The sequence below is a fragment of the Thalia democratica genome, chromosome 4 (assembly GCF_965202585.1).
Source record: "Thalia democratica chromosome 4, ktThaDemo2.hap1.1, whole genome shotgun sequence".
Taxonomy (NCBI): domain Eukaryota; kingdom Metazoa; phylum Chordata; class Thaliacea; order Salpida; family Salpidae; genus Thalia; species Thalia democratica.
The window spans coordinates 49,568,752-49,583,907 of NC_139168.1; the positions used below are offsets into that span (position 1 = coordinate 49,568,752).

General features: G+C 26.4%; 1 protein-coding gene across 1 annotated transcript; it reads right to left on the reverse strand.

Annotated features, from left to right (window-relative positions):
- Positions 1–2,213: 2,213 nt before the first annotated feature.
- On the reverse strand, positions 2,214–14,111 carry LOC145833426 (uncharacterized). The gene is made up of 2 exons (XM_082940604.1): positions 13,526–14,111; positions 2,214–2,419 (listed from the first exon to the last, which is right to left on the reverse strand). The coding sequence occupies exons 1-2, from the start codon at positions 14,109–14,111 to the stop codon at positions 2,214–2,216; spliced, it is 792 nt and encodes a 263-aa protein (XP_082796730.1).
- Between the last annotated feature and the right edge of the window lie 1,045 nt (positions 14,112–15,156).

The window sequence follows — 15,156 nt, forward strand, 5'->3', positions numbered from 1 at the left end:
TTTTTATTATTTCTTAACTATATTTCGTTTAGATAGAACTATGCGTTTATTGCACTGTGATAATTATTTTAAATTGACTTACTTGAATTTCGTTGGAATTAAAGTAAAATACAATTTCATTTTATTATGGTTTACTAGAGTTGAATAGTTTACCAAGAAAATAGACAAGTTAGCTTTCATTTAGATTTAATCGTTTTAACTATATTGTTTAGTTTATTTTTATTTTTTAATTACTTGGTTGTTCTCTTTTTTCAACTTCCAACTAGTTAAATTAAAAAGTTTGACTTCATATCCTATTATTATATCCTATCGGTCAACGTGCGATTTTTCTTTAACTTCCATTAGGTATATATAATTTTGAGTTAATATGATAGTTGATATGAGATTATATATAATTTCAATCCAAAAAAACGTTATTTAAAGTTTATTATACTTTTGTTTATGAAAATCATGATTTATATTAAACTTTATAATTTCTTTTGTAGGTTAGAAATTAAAAGCTAAAGCGTTTTCGATTTTTCGTAGTAACGGTTATTTTCGCCTATAAGTTGAAGCTAAAGAATTAACTATTATATTTCGTTTTTCATCATTTCTAACTTTTACGTTATTAACATTAGGTACAAATCTAAGTTCCAGAAATAATTTCTAAATTGAGATTTTTTTACCAGTATTTGTTTCGGCTATCATCAACAAAGGTAAGATGTTCGCTCGAGCCATCAATAAAAAATATGTTCATTGTATATTAAAATCAAGATCTAAAAGAACCAAATAATTTTATTACCTAATACAGTAACCTCTCGCTTATTTACGCACATTGTGTCCACAAAAAAAGTGCGTAAAGATACGAGAGGTACTAAATATACTTACTATAATGGATGTTTCTTGATATTGCTTCTAGCTAAAAGCAGACTGGGGACTTTTCATTTTTAACAATTTGTTTACTTTATTTATGAACATGAAAATAAAAGATAAAACTATACATATTTTAAAATATTTAAATCTATATAAAATAATAATAATTCTAAAAAGTTTACTAATTTTAATAATAAAATGATTTTATCTTTAATTGTATGTGACTTATTTGGTACTTAACATTTCTATTCTACTTAGCAAATTCAATTTGTTATTAAGCACTTGTTTACAATTAAGAAATGGTGTGGTGTCTAATTATTTTTTTTTTTTTATATAGCCTTTAAAAAAAATATGCATTTTGTGTTTTAATCTGATATACTCAGGTATAATTAAATGTTTATCAATTAGTAAAGGAACATAAGTTTACAAAGTCTAAAGATATAGAGAGGTGAGTTAGCATTTAAAAATATATTTCAAATTAAAAATATACAATAAACCAAATTTGTGCAATAAAAAAAAACTGTACTTTTTGATTTTTTTAGAATTCTAAAATGCGTAACCAAACGAGAGTGCGTAACGTCACGAGTGCGTAAAGATGCGAGAGGTAACTGTACGTAAAATTAAAAGTTAGAACGATATTGAGGAAGTAATGTATCAAGTAAAAAACTACAAGTTAGAATTTTTTGTTCCTTGCATTTAAACTTAGTCATTAATGCAAAGAATGGCAGCTCAACAACATGTTTCTTGCGGATACTTTATGAAGAATGATAAATACTTAAAAATTACGTAACTGTTTAAAGTTTTTTCCACTTCTAAAAAATTATTACGTTAAATATACTAACATCATTGCATTAAATTTGCCTTTTTATCGTAGAAAAATTTATTGTTTAGTAAAAGCTATTGATGAAAACAGATAGGAATTTATTAACCTTTTAATTGAAGAAATGAATTTTTAGATGCACAAAAAAACAGATTTCAAACAGTCTAAAAACACATTTGACGATCGATTTTGCTATTTTTTTTTGAAAGTGTTATAGTTTCTGCAACTTTGCACAACAATAGCAACTAATATGTTGAATTGCGTGACACAACTTTTTTGACAATAATCAATTGATTGTCAATATCATAAAAAATAAAGTTCCATCGAACTTGTTAACAGTTACAATTTTGTTACCAACTGAGGTAAAGTTGCAAATTTCATACTTGTACAAGCTGACCGAAGTCATAAGTGGAGATTTCAGCAAAACAAACTTGTTAGAACGCGAATCGCTTAACAGTGTCAGTAAGGTAACCGCCAAATGAAAATAGTTTGTTCTTTATTGAAACTAGTTTTTGTCATCTTCTTTGAACCATATGTTTGATCACAAATCAGCAATGTAGTCATATGCCTCAACAGTGTTTAATGATCCCCCATTATAACCACCAAAAACAACAATTCTTCCTTCAAACACTGCACATGATGGATTTAATCTTGCGTGGTTCATACTAGCAACCTCTCTCCATGTACTGCTTGTTGTATCGAACTCACCACGAGAACTTTCTAACCCTCTGAAACAGAAGACCTTACCTATAAAAGAACACGCACAAAAGTCTCTACGCTCATAATACTCATAGTAGCTACAGTATTCTATCCATTAGTGGAAATTGAATATTTTTTAACAGTTACTACTGGGTTGTATGCCACCAAATACGTAGATTTTAGCTTGTATGCAACACTTTTGGAATATCTTCTATCATGTTTAATTTGTGAAAAAGAAATTACGCTAGAAAAACTGTTGGTATTTATAGTAAACGCGTCTTTGGAAACATTATCTGTAGTTCAACCTCCGCTAAACTAAGTTCATCTTGAGCACAGTACCTACTTGTAGTTGTTGACACATAGTCTTTCTTATTTCTAACAACTTTTCGAACAACTTCAAAACATTTGTCATCCTCATTTAAAAACGACTTTTGACTAACAATATAATCTAGTACACGAACTGATAATAATGGTAAACATACCTTACTCAATAGATCTTTTGCATGCTTGCTACGTTCATTAAATTTATAACACAACCATACTTTTGCAGCATTGAATGTTTGAATTGAATCTATGAACAACACAGAGCTTGCTAATATTTTTCACGTATATTAAGTCTAGTTCTAGATGTATTTAGAATCAGGAATAATTGGGAAGCAACGCTGCTCGATAACACTAAGAGATAATTCCAAGAGCTTAAGATACTTTGTGATAAGGAATAAACCGTCGTATAATTTTTACTATTAGAATCATTCTCTACATTTTATATTATACCATTAATATTTTAAATAATAATTATTGTCTAAATATTGGATTTAAACACTAAAAAAAAACAACGTTGTAAAAAAAAATACCTGTATGAAATCTCAGTTTAAATGTTAAATTTCTACTTGTACGACCAAACTTGAATGTTGTACCTTGTATAACGTAAATGAAAAATAACTAAAATTTAACATTGCTTTAAAAAATAACCAACTTTATCTACTTTAATTATAATAAGCTTTACATTATACTTTTGTTTATAAAAGTTCGAACTATGTGATGAACATTAACCTCGTTAGCAACTGTTTATTTTTACATTAAAAAGAGTAAATAATTTAATAAATAACATTTACTCATATTAACGCCATTAAGCTACAAAGAAAGCTATACTTTTTTTTCAAGTTGTTCTGAAGATATAAAAGTTTTTCGCCAGTTTTTGAAATCGATTTCACTTTTGTTCTGCAAGTTACTAACTTATAAAAATAATCTTTCAGAATAAACAGAAGATGGTGGTACCAAAGGATACCTTCTTGCAAACCTTGCAAGATGTGTGTATTTTTTCTTTTCTGGCTCTACACACACATATGTTATTTTCTGAAAACAGTGAATTTTAAATTATCAATTTAAGCGTGTGAATGAAACAGGGTGTTGAAGAGGATTCTAAGAACAACATACAATCTTTAATGCTAAATGCATTGCCGTGCAGAAATGTTTGTCGAACAATTGCTGTCTCTTAAAGTTATAGTAACCAAATATTAAATGAGCTGTATTTGTAGAGTTTTTACACTATTTAATATAATAAATTAGAATGAAATAGTTAAATTGAAGTTTTAAAACTTTTAACAAATTGAAAAACATTAAAAATTAAATATATGTTTTAAAGTAATTATTCTAAGTTTATAAACAGAACTAAATTTTAGAGTCAGTAGAAGAATCTAATCTGCAAAAAACTATAATTTAACAATTCACTATTTTTAATATAATGATTGTAAGTACCTTTATTTTACGACAAACGATTGAATTAATCAAACTTTAATTACTCTTTTTCGCTTGACTAGTTTTGTATATATAAAATATTCAAAACACAATGTTTTAAGTTTATAAAACTGAAAGAAGCTGATCGCGGAAAACAAAGTCTTACCAAACTAACGTGAACCGAATCTCATTTAGGATCTGACCGAATCCGGACCTTTTTTAAATTTAAGACCCGGATCCGAATCGTTTTATAAATTAGGATTCGGCCGGATCCGGATCCAAGCGAAAAATTACCGTATCCGGTAGATCACTTCTATTCTAACTATTTCTATAATTTAAAGACTTTTGTGTTTAAAGTTTACCGTATTTTAAAGAACAAAAAATGTAAAAACATGATAAAAAAGTTTAAAGTAGAAAACGTTTTTACTGTTAAAAAAAGTAATACTTTTTCATTGTTAGCCTTAAAAGTATTAATGTGCTTTTAATATTGAATGTTAAACAAATTGAAATTGTAATTTACTACCTCTGTAAAAGCTGATTGTATAAACAGACTCCAAAAATTGTTTAAAGTTCATCAAAGATAATTAATTTTATTATATAAGTGTTCTATTCTTAATTTCCGACGATTTAACAAAGTACTATTTAAGTGTAAGAATTTATTTATTTTGCAGCATACATCTGTACAAAAGTTTAAATTAAGACAAGTCCGTAGCCGAGTTTAGAAATTTGTCAAAGTTATTTAAAAAAGCTCCTACTGTATCATAAAAAAAAGTTTTGAATTAATATATCCCATTTTAAAAGTTTAAGTTAACTGGTTATTTTAAAGATCGAACAAAAGCAAGCATCTGTGTATATTATGTTCTGTAAAAAACTAAAAATTAAAAACAATAACAAAATTTATATATATAAATCTACAAGACTTTAACTGCTTATAAAGTTTAGTTTTATTTTAGTTTTTTATAAATATTAAGAAATACCATGTATAAAATAACTTTGCTGCTTCAAACTTTTAGTTTATTTTTTTGATTATACACCTTACTTTGCTTTGTGTCAACAATTTGATGTGAAGTGTTTTGATTAAGTTGAAAAACAAAAATATTATCTCTAGTTTTTGTACAATCTGAATTACTACAAAGTAATTTTTTTAGAACAGTTACATATGCCGTTTTCTTTGTATTACATTCAGGAGATAAAATTTCATCTAATGAAACTTTATTGACTTTTAAACTAATTTTATGCATTTTCAATTAAATACCTGAAATTTTAGTTTGATAATTAAAAAAATGATAATGAAAACAACTTGTTCTAAAAAGTACAATTTTATTTATTTTTTAACCTATGGAAATTTTTTACAATGTTAAGAATGAAAAAATTAAACTATTTGCTTGTTGCGTGTACAAAAATAAACAAATATATTTCAACTTATCTAGAACTTTTTATTTTGTTTGTTATACTTTTTTTTCTATATTTAAAAATAAATAGTGTTTTTTCATATAAGGTTGAGTAGCTTAAAAACAACACATGGAAGTATTTTATAGAAGAAAACTTAAAAAGTGTAAGAACAAAATTATTCATAAGTAAAAAATAAGACTGGAAAAACTGAGTCTACACTTTAGATTCTTTTTTAAAATTGTGCTATTAAAATAAACTTACATTCTACTTGAAGTATAAATTAAAAACTAAATAAGTCTAAAAGTGAATAATTAATAAAAAAAAACCTACTTAATATGAAACGATAATTGGTATACCCGTTTTGAAGAGAACAATTGAATTGCTACACAATAACCAAACCACTATTTGAAACACAACTTAAGCATGATTTGTTAACTATGATTAAGAAAACTTTTAACAAGCAACTGAATATACTTAAAATGTCAAACTCGAAAAAAATAACAGTAAAATAACAGTTAATAACACAACAACTTGGTTACCTCGTATGTAAACTCTTTAGTTGAGACCTACTAAACAATAACAATTTAACAACATAGTTGAGATACTATGTTTGGTTTGCTAATTCTAAATAAAACTAAGTAATAGATTAATAAAAGTATTATATGCTTAGTATGTTAATGATTCAGTGGTAATCTACTAAACAATAACTTATTAGTAATAACAGAGTTCCGACTAAAATTTAAAAAAAAGAAAAACGCATGGAAAAATAGCAAAATTCTAGGAAATTATCAAAGTTTTTTGAGTAATAGATAGCTTAGGAGAACAACTATACTGAGCTACTCTTCATTCTACTTTTCACATATACAAAATATCAAATTCTACGTCAATACTACTGTAATTTTATCATCAAAGTTCTTAAGCTTACATTTATAGACTTAGATGTTTCACAGTTTTTATGTCTTTTTTATGTACGTTGTAGCTTAAAATAAAAAAAATGCTATGGACAGTATTAAACTACGTGCAGGAGTAGTATTCTATTAGAATTAGATTAATATTATAGTTAGAATATTAAAAGAGACATTATAAAGAGCTTTTAACAAGCCTAATTTAATTTCTAGCAAATTAAAAATCTATATACTTTTATGCAGTTTTTAGTTATTTAATTTTGTATATCAATATAGTGAAATAAAAAAAACTAACCTGCAAAGTTTCATATTTAAACAAAAAAAAAAGAGCAAGTATTAGTCATTGGTAGACTTACTAAATTATAAACACATCTATGCTAAACTTAAAAAAACTACTAATTGAGAAGTATTAACAAGTGATATCTAACTTTACTCTTGTAAACCTAAAATAATAAACTTATATACTCAAAAGTTAAAGATAGAATGCTAAACAAATAGTAGCGGATAAACCATAATAATTTAAGTTTTCTAAAAACTTCTTTTTTCCTTAACTTAAAATAAAATAAACAAATTCTAATTGACAACCTACTATAAATTTAGCATACTTTAATTTCTAGAAAAAAACGTTTTTATTTAATGTTCTAACATAAGGAGCTATCTACTGAGTAAAATTACCTCTTTTTACGTCTTAAATACTTTACAATTTGTTCTTTAAATTCTTTACCTAATATCTAAAACTAAAATAAATCTAAATAAAAATACTTTTAAATAGCCTACTTAGTTTGTTTTAATTTTAAAACTTTTCTATTTTTAAACTATAACTCTTAAAAACAAATCAAGTTTATAAAGCACAATAAAGTATCGGTTAAAAAGGTAATGTCTTTAGAGAAATCAAGGGATTTTCACAAATTTTCCACTCTTTCTAGGGAATTATAGGGATTTTTCAGATTATTGCAAATTTTTAAGGATCTCTCTAGGGAAGTGGAAACCTTGCAATGTGTTTAAGATATTACAATTGGTAAATGATAATAATAAAACACAGCCATCCAATAACCAAATAGAAACTATAACTATTTTGAGAAACACTCGCACTGTAATCAGCAAACTAGTTTATAAGTAAGGTACATACTATACTTGTTATGATTCGATTTGAACAAGATTTAGTGTTAATACTTAATGTTTTAAATTGTTTGTGTTTGGTTTGTCTTGAAATTGATTAGCGAGGATGTCCAAGAAGCTGTCAGGTAGTACAAAATGAGACTTTAAGTCATGGATCCAACTTTTTCCCAGCCATATTCAATGGACACCTTTATATTTGATCATAAATTTAAAGGAAATTTAGTTATGCTCACTCAAAAGACAAGTAATTTATAACAAACTCATATTTATAGAATGAAGTAAGCATTTACTGTTGTGTTTAGGTTTTTGTTTATTATGATACTCTATTTTAATGTTGATCAAAGTATTATGAAGTTATAAATATAATTTGTTTCAGTTACAAAGTTTCAATGTATAATTTACGACTGTTGTCATTTATTAGTTGTGTTTAATAGCAAAAAATTAAATACTATTAAATTTTTGGTTCTGTTTTTTTTTCAACTAGTGCTCCTTGTTTACTTAAAAAATTATTAAGCTTTTTTAATTTAATAACTGATTTATAGACGAGGCTGAAGTTTGATAGAAATTCATATTTACTAAATTCATACACTTTCTAATTTTTTTTTAATTATGACATCCTTTGTTGTTTACGCTATTGAAGTCGCCCTAATTAAATTAAAACAATAAAACCTTAAAATATTTGTCTATTATGCATAGAACTACAGATCCTGAAAGTCTCAACGATTAACTTAGGAAACTAAAGTAGTTATAGCGTATCGAAATTATGTATTAAAAAAATCAAAAAAATAACCAAGTTTTCGAAAAGTTCAACTACACCGATTATTCGATACGCTATTGAAGTCGCCCTAATTATTATAAACCAATGAAACCTTGAAAAATGTGTCTATTATGCGTAGAACTACAGATCCTGAAAGTCTCAACGATTAACTTTGAAAACTAAAGTAGTTATAGCGTATCGAAATTATGTATTAAAAAAATCAAAAAAATAAGCAAATTTTCGAAAAGTTCAACTACACCGATTATTCGATACGCTATTGAAGTCGCCCTAATTATTATAAACCAATGAAACCTTGAAAAATGTGTCTATTATGCGTAGAACTACAGATCCTGAAAGTCTCAACGATTAACTTTGAAAACTAAAGTAGTTATAGCGTATCGAAATTATGTATTAAAAAAATCAAAAAAATAACAAAGTTTTCGAAAAGTTCAACTACACCGATTATTCGATACGCTATTGAAGTCGCCCTAATTATTATAAACCAATGAAACCTTGAAAAATGTGTCTATTATGCGTAGAACTACTTTAGTTTTCAAAGTTAATCGTTGAGACTCTCAGGATCTGTAGTTCTACGCATAATAGACACATTTTTCAAGGTTTCATTGGTTTATAATAATTAGGGCGACTTCAATAGCGTATCGAATAATCGGTGTAGTTGAACTTTTCGAAAACTTGGTTATTTTTTTGATTTTTTTAATACATAATTTAGATACGCTATAACTACTTTAGTTTTCAAAGTTAATCGTTGAGACTTTCAGGATCTGTAGTTCTACGCATAATAGACACATTTTTCAAGGTTTCATTGGTTTATAATAATTAGGGCGACTTCAATAGCGTAGACAACAAAGGATGTCTATAATTTAAAAAAATTAGAAAGTATATGAATTTAGTAAATATGAATTTCTATCAAACTGCAGCCTCGTGATTTATAGACATTACTAGAGTGACAGTTCTACTAAATTTTTGTATCTGATTTCTTAATTATCTTAACTTTTAAATAACTTTATTTAAAACTAGACATTTTTTGATTCAGCAGTTCAAAACCTACTCAGGATAGTACAAATTTCGTTGAAAAATTCAAGCTAGTTTGGATGACTCAAATCTTTTTGTTTAAACAATGTCCTTTTGTTATTTTTTTAGTGGTTTTTACTATCTTAGCTTGATTTACAGTAATTTTGTTCAGTTTTTAACTCTTTTTTAAAAACTTTTTCTGAAAACAGTCTAGTTTTTGGTCACTGAAGCTAGCTTTTTTTTCTAAAAACTGTTCCTAAGTTTTTAATCCAAAGAAATTATTTAGGGATGTTAAAATAGACCTAAAAGCATTTGTAATGTTAAAGCCAGTATTAGTTCCTAAAAACCTCTGGCTAGTAGTTAAAAACCTAAGAATAAAACTAAATGTAGTTTTTATTTTTCCACACTATTAGTAAAATTGAGGCTGAGTTTTGCTAGCTTGAATATTATTCTTAAATCTCAGGCTATTTTTTATAACTTAAAAGTTTTTTACATATAACTATTTGTCTTTTAAAAATCAAGTCTTTTTTTAATTATAAATAGTTTTTTAAACATTTAAGCTTGATTGACTCATAATTTTCAATTTTATTTCAAATTATTTTAGGTATAATTGTCTTATAAACTGTAGCTAGTTAAAAGTAATTCAGGCTAACTAATTTGCCTCTAAGAAAGGAAACCCTGTTTATTGATAATAATGTGAATAAGAATGTGTTTATCTTTTAAAACAGGAATGTCATTACCTTATGCTAGTTTAAAGTTATAAATAACTAGGCTTATTAAATTCAATTATTTAGTTTTTATTTTTGACACTGCTGAATTTTTATTTAAATTTAAATTTTTTTTTATCTTAATGATGCTTTCTTAACTTGATTTATTTTGATAGATTCCTGCTCCATCAATAAATTTCTATTTTTTATTTTCTAATAAAACCCAATTATAAGAATAAACATATATTTTTTTGGTTGCTACTGTATATAATTTAAGCAACCTGAGCTATAATTACGTTTCTATAGTTAGCTGAATATTTGCAACCTTAAATTCATATTTATATCCTAGGGCACCAAACCTTAAATTGAGGTTGTATAGTTTAAATACTTCATATATGTGTTCTTGTAAGTCGCCTAAACCTTAACTTGAAATTATAATTGAAAAAAATAAATTTCTGAATAATTAACACTTCAAGACAAAAAACCTGTATTAACTGTCTAGTTACGTATATCCTAGTGCACCAAACCTTAAATTGAGGTTGTATAGTTTTAATACTTTATATATGTGTTCTTGTAAGTTGTCTGAACCTTAACTTGAAATTAGAATTTAAAAAAAAAGCATTTCTGACGTCATAATCGACACTAGAAGACAAAAAACCCGTAAAAACAGTCTAGTAACATACATCCTAGGGCACCAAACCTTAAATTGAGGTTGTATAGTTTTAAATACTTCATATATGTGTTCTTGTAAGTCGTCTGAACCTTAACTGTGAAATGTTTTTTTTTTAATTTAAAGTTAAGGTTTAGACGACTTACAAGAACACATATATGAAGTATTAAAACTATACAACCTCAATATAAGGTTTGGTGCCCTAGGATATAAATATGAATTTAAGGTTGCACGTATTCAGCTAACTATAGAAACGTCCTATAATTAAGCTTTGTTAATGGATAATTTAAATAAACTTCTATAGCCATGCTTTGGTATTGGTATATTCAGGGTTTGTGCGCGCCAGGCTAAGTCAGGCTAAATCAGTTTTTTTGAAAAAAGTTGAAAAACGTCAGGCTAAATCAGTTTTTTTAATTAAAAATTTGAGAATCTTAGTTTTTCTCAGTTCAAATGCTTGAAAATTTTTGATTAAAAAAAATCAGAATTCTTTTAAAGATCAAATTGAAATGTGAATTTATTTATTTATAAATAAAGATTTAGTCATTAAAGACAAAATCAGTAAGTATTTGTAAATATAAATGCTTAAGACCTGTTGTTGAATCTCTAAAAAAGTTTAAGAGTCTTCATTATTTTGTTTTGAGTAGATTATATATGTCATAATTATGAAAATTCATAAAAAAATACAATTTAAACATTACAGTTTAGTTCAACAACTTAGTTGTTTGTTTGAATTTTATACGTCAGCTATATTTTTCAGAGCTTAGTTAGTTGAACTGTATTAATTTCTAATTTAAAGGCTTTATAGCAAACACTTTTTAGATTGAAACTCTTAGCAGTTTATTCATATATTTTACTGTTTTTTTAAAGTTATTAGAGATATTCACAACACTAAAACTTAGCTTTAAGATATAAGTACTAAGTTTTGTGGGAGTACAAATTTTAGGTACAACTCATTTTTCTTTACAAGAACAAAACATTAAAGGTTTTTTTTATTTAAGTGTAAGCTTTAAATCTGATACGACGTCAACAATCACTGTACTTATTAAGAATTTAGGATTTATAATTATGGTTGAATTTTAAGTATTAGTCAAAATACAAGAATAAACCATTTTGCTTATTTTAATACTCGTGTAAACGTTTCTTTTTAAATTTTAATAAAACACAACGATTCACATCTTTTTATTTTAAAAATATGTTATAATGTTTTTACTTAGTGCTTAATTAAATTGAACAATTGTGTTTAGTAGTATATAGTAAATTTTTTCAGTAGTAATAGATTAGATATAACACTTATTTTAAAACTTATCACTGAATTTGTTATGTTAAGGGCATAGGGGGGATAAATCACCTTTTGACAATTTAGTCTTGTTTTATTGATTTGTAACTAAGCTATGAGTTGCTTTTTGCAGATTTTTAAAGCTCAAAATATTTTTGAGATAAAGCTGGTTGAAGTCGGAAACTACAATAGTACTAATTAAGACCTCCCAATACCTAATTTGACCTCTAAAGGGGATTTTCCTTACTTTGAAAAAATGTCAGGCTAAATTGTTCTCAGTCAGCCTAAATGAAAAAAATTTCGCGCACAAACCCTGTATATTTGTAATTTGATTTTGGGCTGATTGTTGGTAGTTTTACTGGGTGTGGGCAGAGGTGGCTTGGTTTTGGTTTCTTTAATTTGGGATTTGGTGTTATTGTTTTGTCTCCATTGATAATGTGGCTAAAGATAGGTTTGTTTAGTTTTTATTTTACTTAACTTAATTCTTATATCAATTCATGAGTTAGATGAATAGAGTTTTTTATTTTAAAGAGGTACAATATTATATTTAACTATCTATAATAATTCGAAATTTATTTACTTGTTAGATTATTAACATTATTAAAAAAACAGCTGATAAGTCCACCAGACAAGTAATAAAAATTTTTAAGTATGTACAGTATTATTTGATAGCATATTTATTTTTATTGTGATTTTTTTTGACTAATTTATTTTTCTCTTGACCCATAATTAAGTTTACTTTATAAGTTAAGATTACTTTTTAACTTTTTTTTATGTAAAGTTTATTAGATATTTATTAAGTTTTTTTCAAAGTCTATTTGTACATTAATAAGTATGATTTCTTTTTACGTAGATATTTACATTGCCTTAAGTTTTTACAACAATTATAGTTATGAGAATTAGCAATCATAATTGAGCTATAACATAAAGTACTAAATATTTAATTTTTTTTTAATACATTTAAGCACATACAAAGAAAATTTACAATATTTTTTTAAGTTTAGTAGGATTTACAGTTTTTGTATTATACTTATTTTTTTCAGATATATTTAGACCTTTTAATGTAATTAAGTACCATTTAACTACAAGACAAACAATTTTTTTCATTATAAACTTTATTAAAACTTAAGCGCTTTCGGAATGATCAAATTCCCTTATCAAAATACTAAACACTCTCTAGTTAAACTAACACAAAATAAATTGAGTGAAATTATATCATTTGTAAAAAACACAACTAATTAAAACGACAAGTAATTAACAAAAATGGATTTTTATAAACAATTAAAACAAAATGGATTATTTAAATACATTAATAGTTACTCTTGATCCTTTATCAGGACCAAGCTGATTATTCAAATTTGGCTGTAATTTTTTAATAAGTAGAGCTTCTGAAGATAATAATTCATTATACGAAGTGCACGTTTTAATAACTTTGAAACAATTATAAATATTTTTACAATTAGTACAAAATACACAGTTTTCAATATGTTTAAACACCGCACTGTTGGTTGGGGTCACATGTTCTTTAATTCTGACGAAAAGTTGTCTTTCTGTCTCACCGATGTACTGGTTGTTCAGATCTCCTGGACACATAAATTTATAGACAACACAACTTTGATACAAGCTACTTATTGAATCTTTTAGGGAGAAATATTTCCCTACTTTTTCTGATCTATAAGTAATGCGTACTTTTACCCCGATGCTTTCAAATACTGCTTTTATGTTCTTGGCGAATTTCTCTGACGTCTTTTTAACATATGGTATAGTAAAGAATTGTTTCTTATCATCTTTATTTTCAATTAATTCTGTCTCAAAGGTGTCTTTCTTTTGTATTTGTTCATCGATAAACTTGGCCGGAAATGAGTTTTTCATCAACAGCTCTTTTACCTTTTGCCACTCGTTATTTTGTAAATCTTTTGTAACGAGATTTTTGATTCTGTGATTCAGGTTTTTTACTAAATTTCTCTTCCACGACTGTGGTACACACGAGTTAAAATTCATGAGCACGCCCGTGTTTGTTGGTTTTCTGAATATTGATGTTATAAACTTGTTGTTTTTTATTGTCACCTGTGTATCGAGATATGGTAGTTTACCTTCTTGGCAAGTCTGGATTAATCCAGACTTGCCAAGAAGGTAAACTACCATATCTCGATACACAGGTGACAATAAAAAACAACAAGTTTATAACATCAATATTCAGAAAACCAACAAACACGGGCGTGCTCATGAATTTTAACTCGTGTGTACCACAGTCGTGGAAGAGAAATTTAGTAAAAAACCTGAATCACAGAATCAAAAATCTCGTTACAAAAGATTTACAAAATAACGAGTGGCAAAAGGTAAAAGAGCTGTTGATGAAAAACTCATTTCCGGCCAAGTTTATCGATGAACAAATACAAAAGAAAGACACCTTTGAGACAGAATTAATTGAAAATAAAGATGATAAGAAACAATTCTTTACTATACCATATGTTAAAAAGACGTCAGAGAAATTCGCCAAGAACATAAAAGCAGTATTTGAAAGCATCGGGGTAAAAGTACGCATTACTTATAGATCAGAAAAAGTAGGGAAATATTTCTCCCTAAAAGATTCAATAAGTAGCTTGTATCAAAGTTGTGTTGTCTATAAATTTATGTGTCCAGGAGATCTGAACAACCAGTACATCGGTGAGACAGAAAGACAACTTTTCGTCAGAATTAAAGAACATGTGACCCCAACCAACAGTGCGGTGTTTAAACATATTGAAAACTGTGTATTTTGTACTAATTGTAAAAATATTTATAATTGTTTCAAAGTTATTAAAACGTGCACTTCGTATAATGAATTATTATCTTCAGAAGCTCTACTTATTAAAAAATTACAGCCAAATTTGAATAATCAGCTTGGTCCTGATAAAGGATCAAGAGTAACTATTAATGTATTTAAATAATCCATTTTGTTTTAATTGTTTATAAAAATCCATTTTTGTTAATTACTTGTCGTTTTAATTAGTTGTGTTTTTTACAAATGATATAATTTCACTCAATTTATTTTGTGTTAGTTTAACTAGAGAGTGTTTAGTATTTTGATAAGGGAATTTGATCATTCCGAAAGCGCTTAAGTTTTAATAAAGTTTATAATGAAAAAAATTGTTTGTCTTGTAGTTAAATGGTACTTACTTATTTTTTTCTTATTTGTATATTGTAAGAT

What these genes read in the sequence shown, in the direction of transcription:
- LOC145833426 (XM_082940604.1), bottom strand. Translation starts at nt 14,111, where the DNA reads ATGGTAGTTTACCTTCTTGGCAAGTCTGGATTAATCCAGACTTGCCAA. An exon ending in TCTGAACAACCAGTACATCG is followed by an intron (nt 2,420 to 13,525) that starts GTGAGACAGAAA and finishes GTTCTTTTATAG; the next exon opens with GTAAGGTCTTCTGTTTCAGA.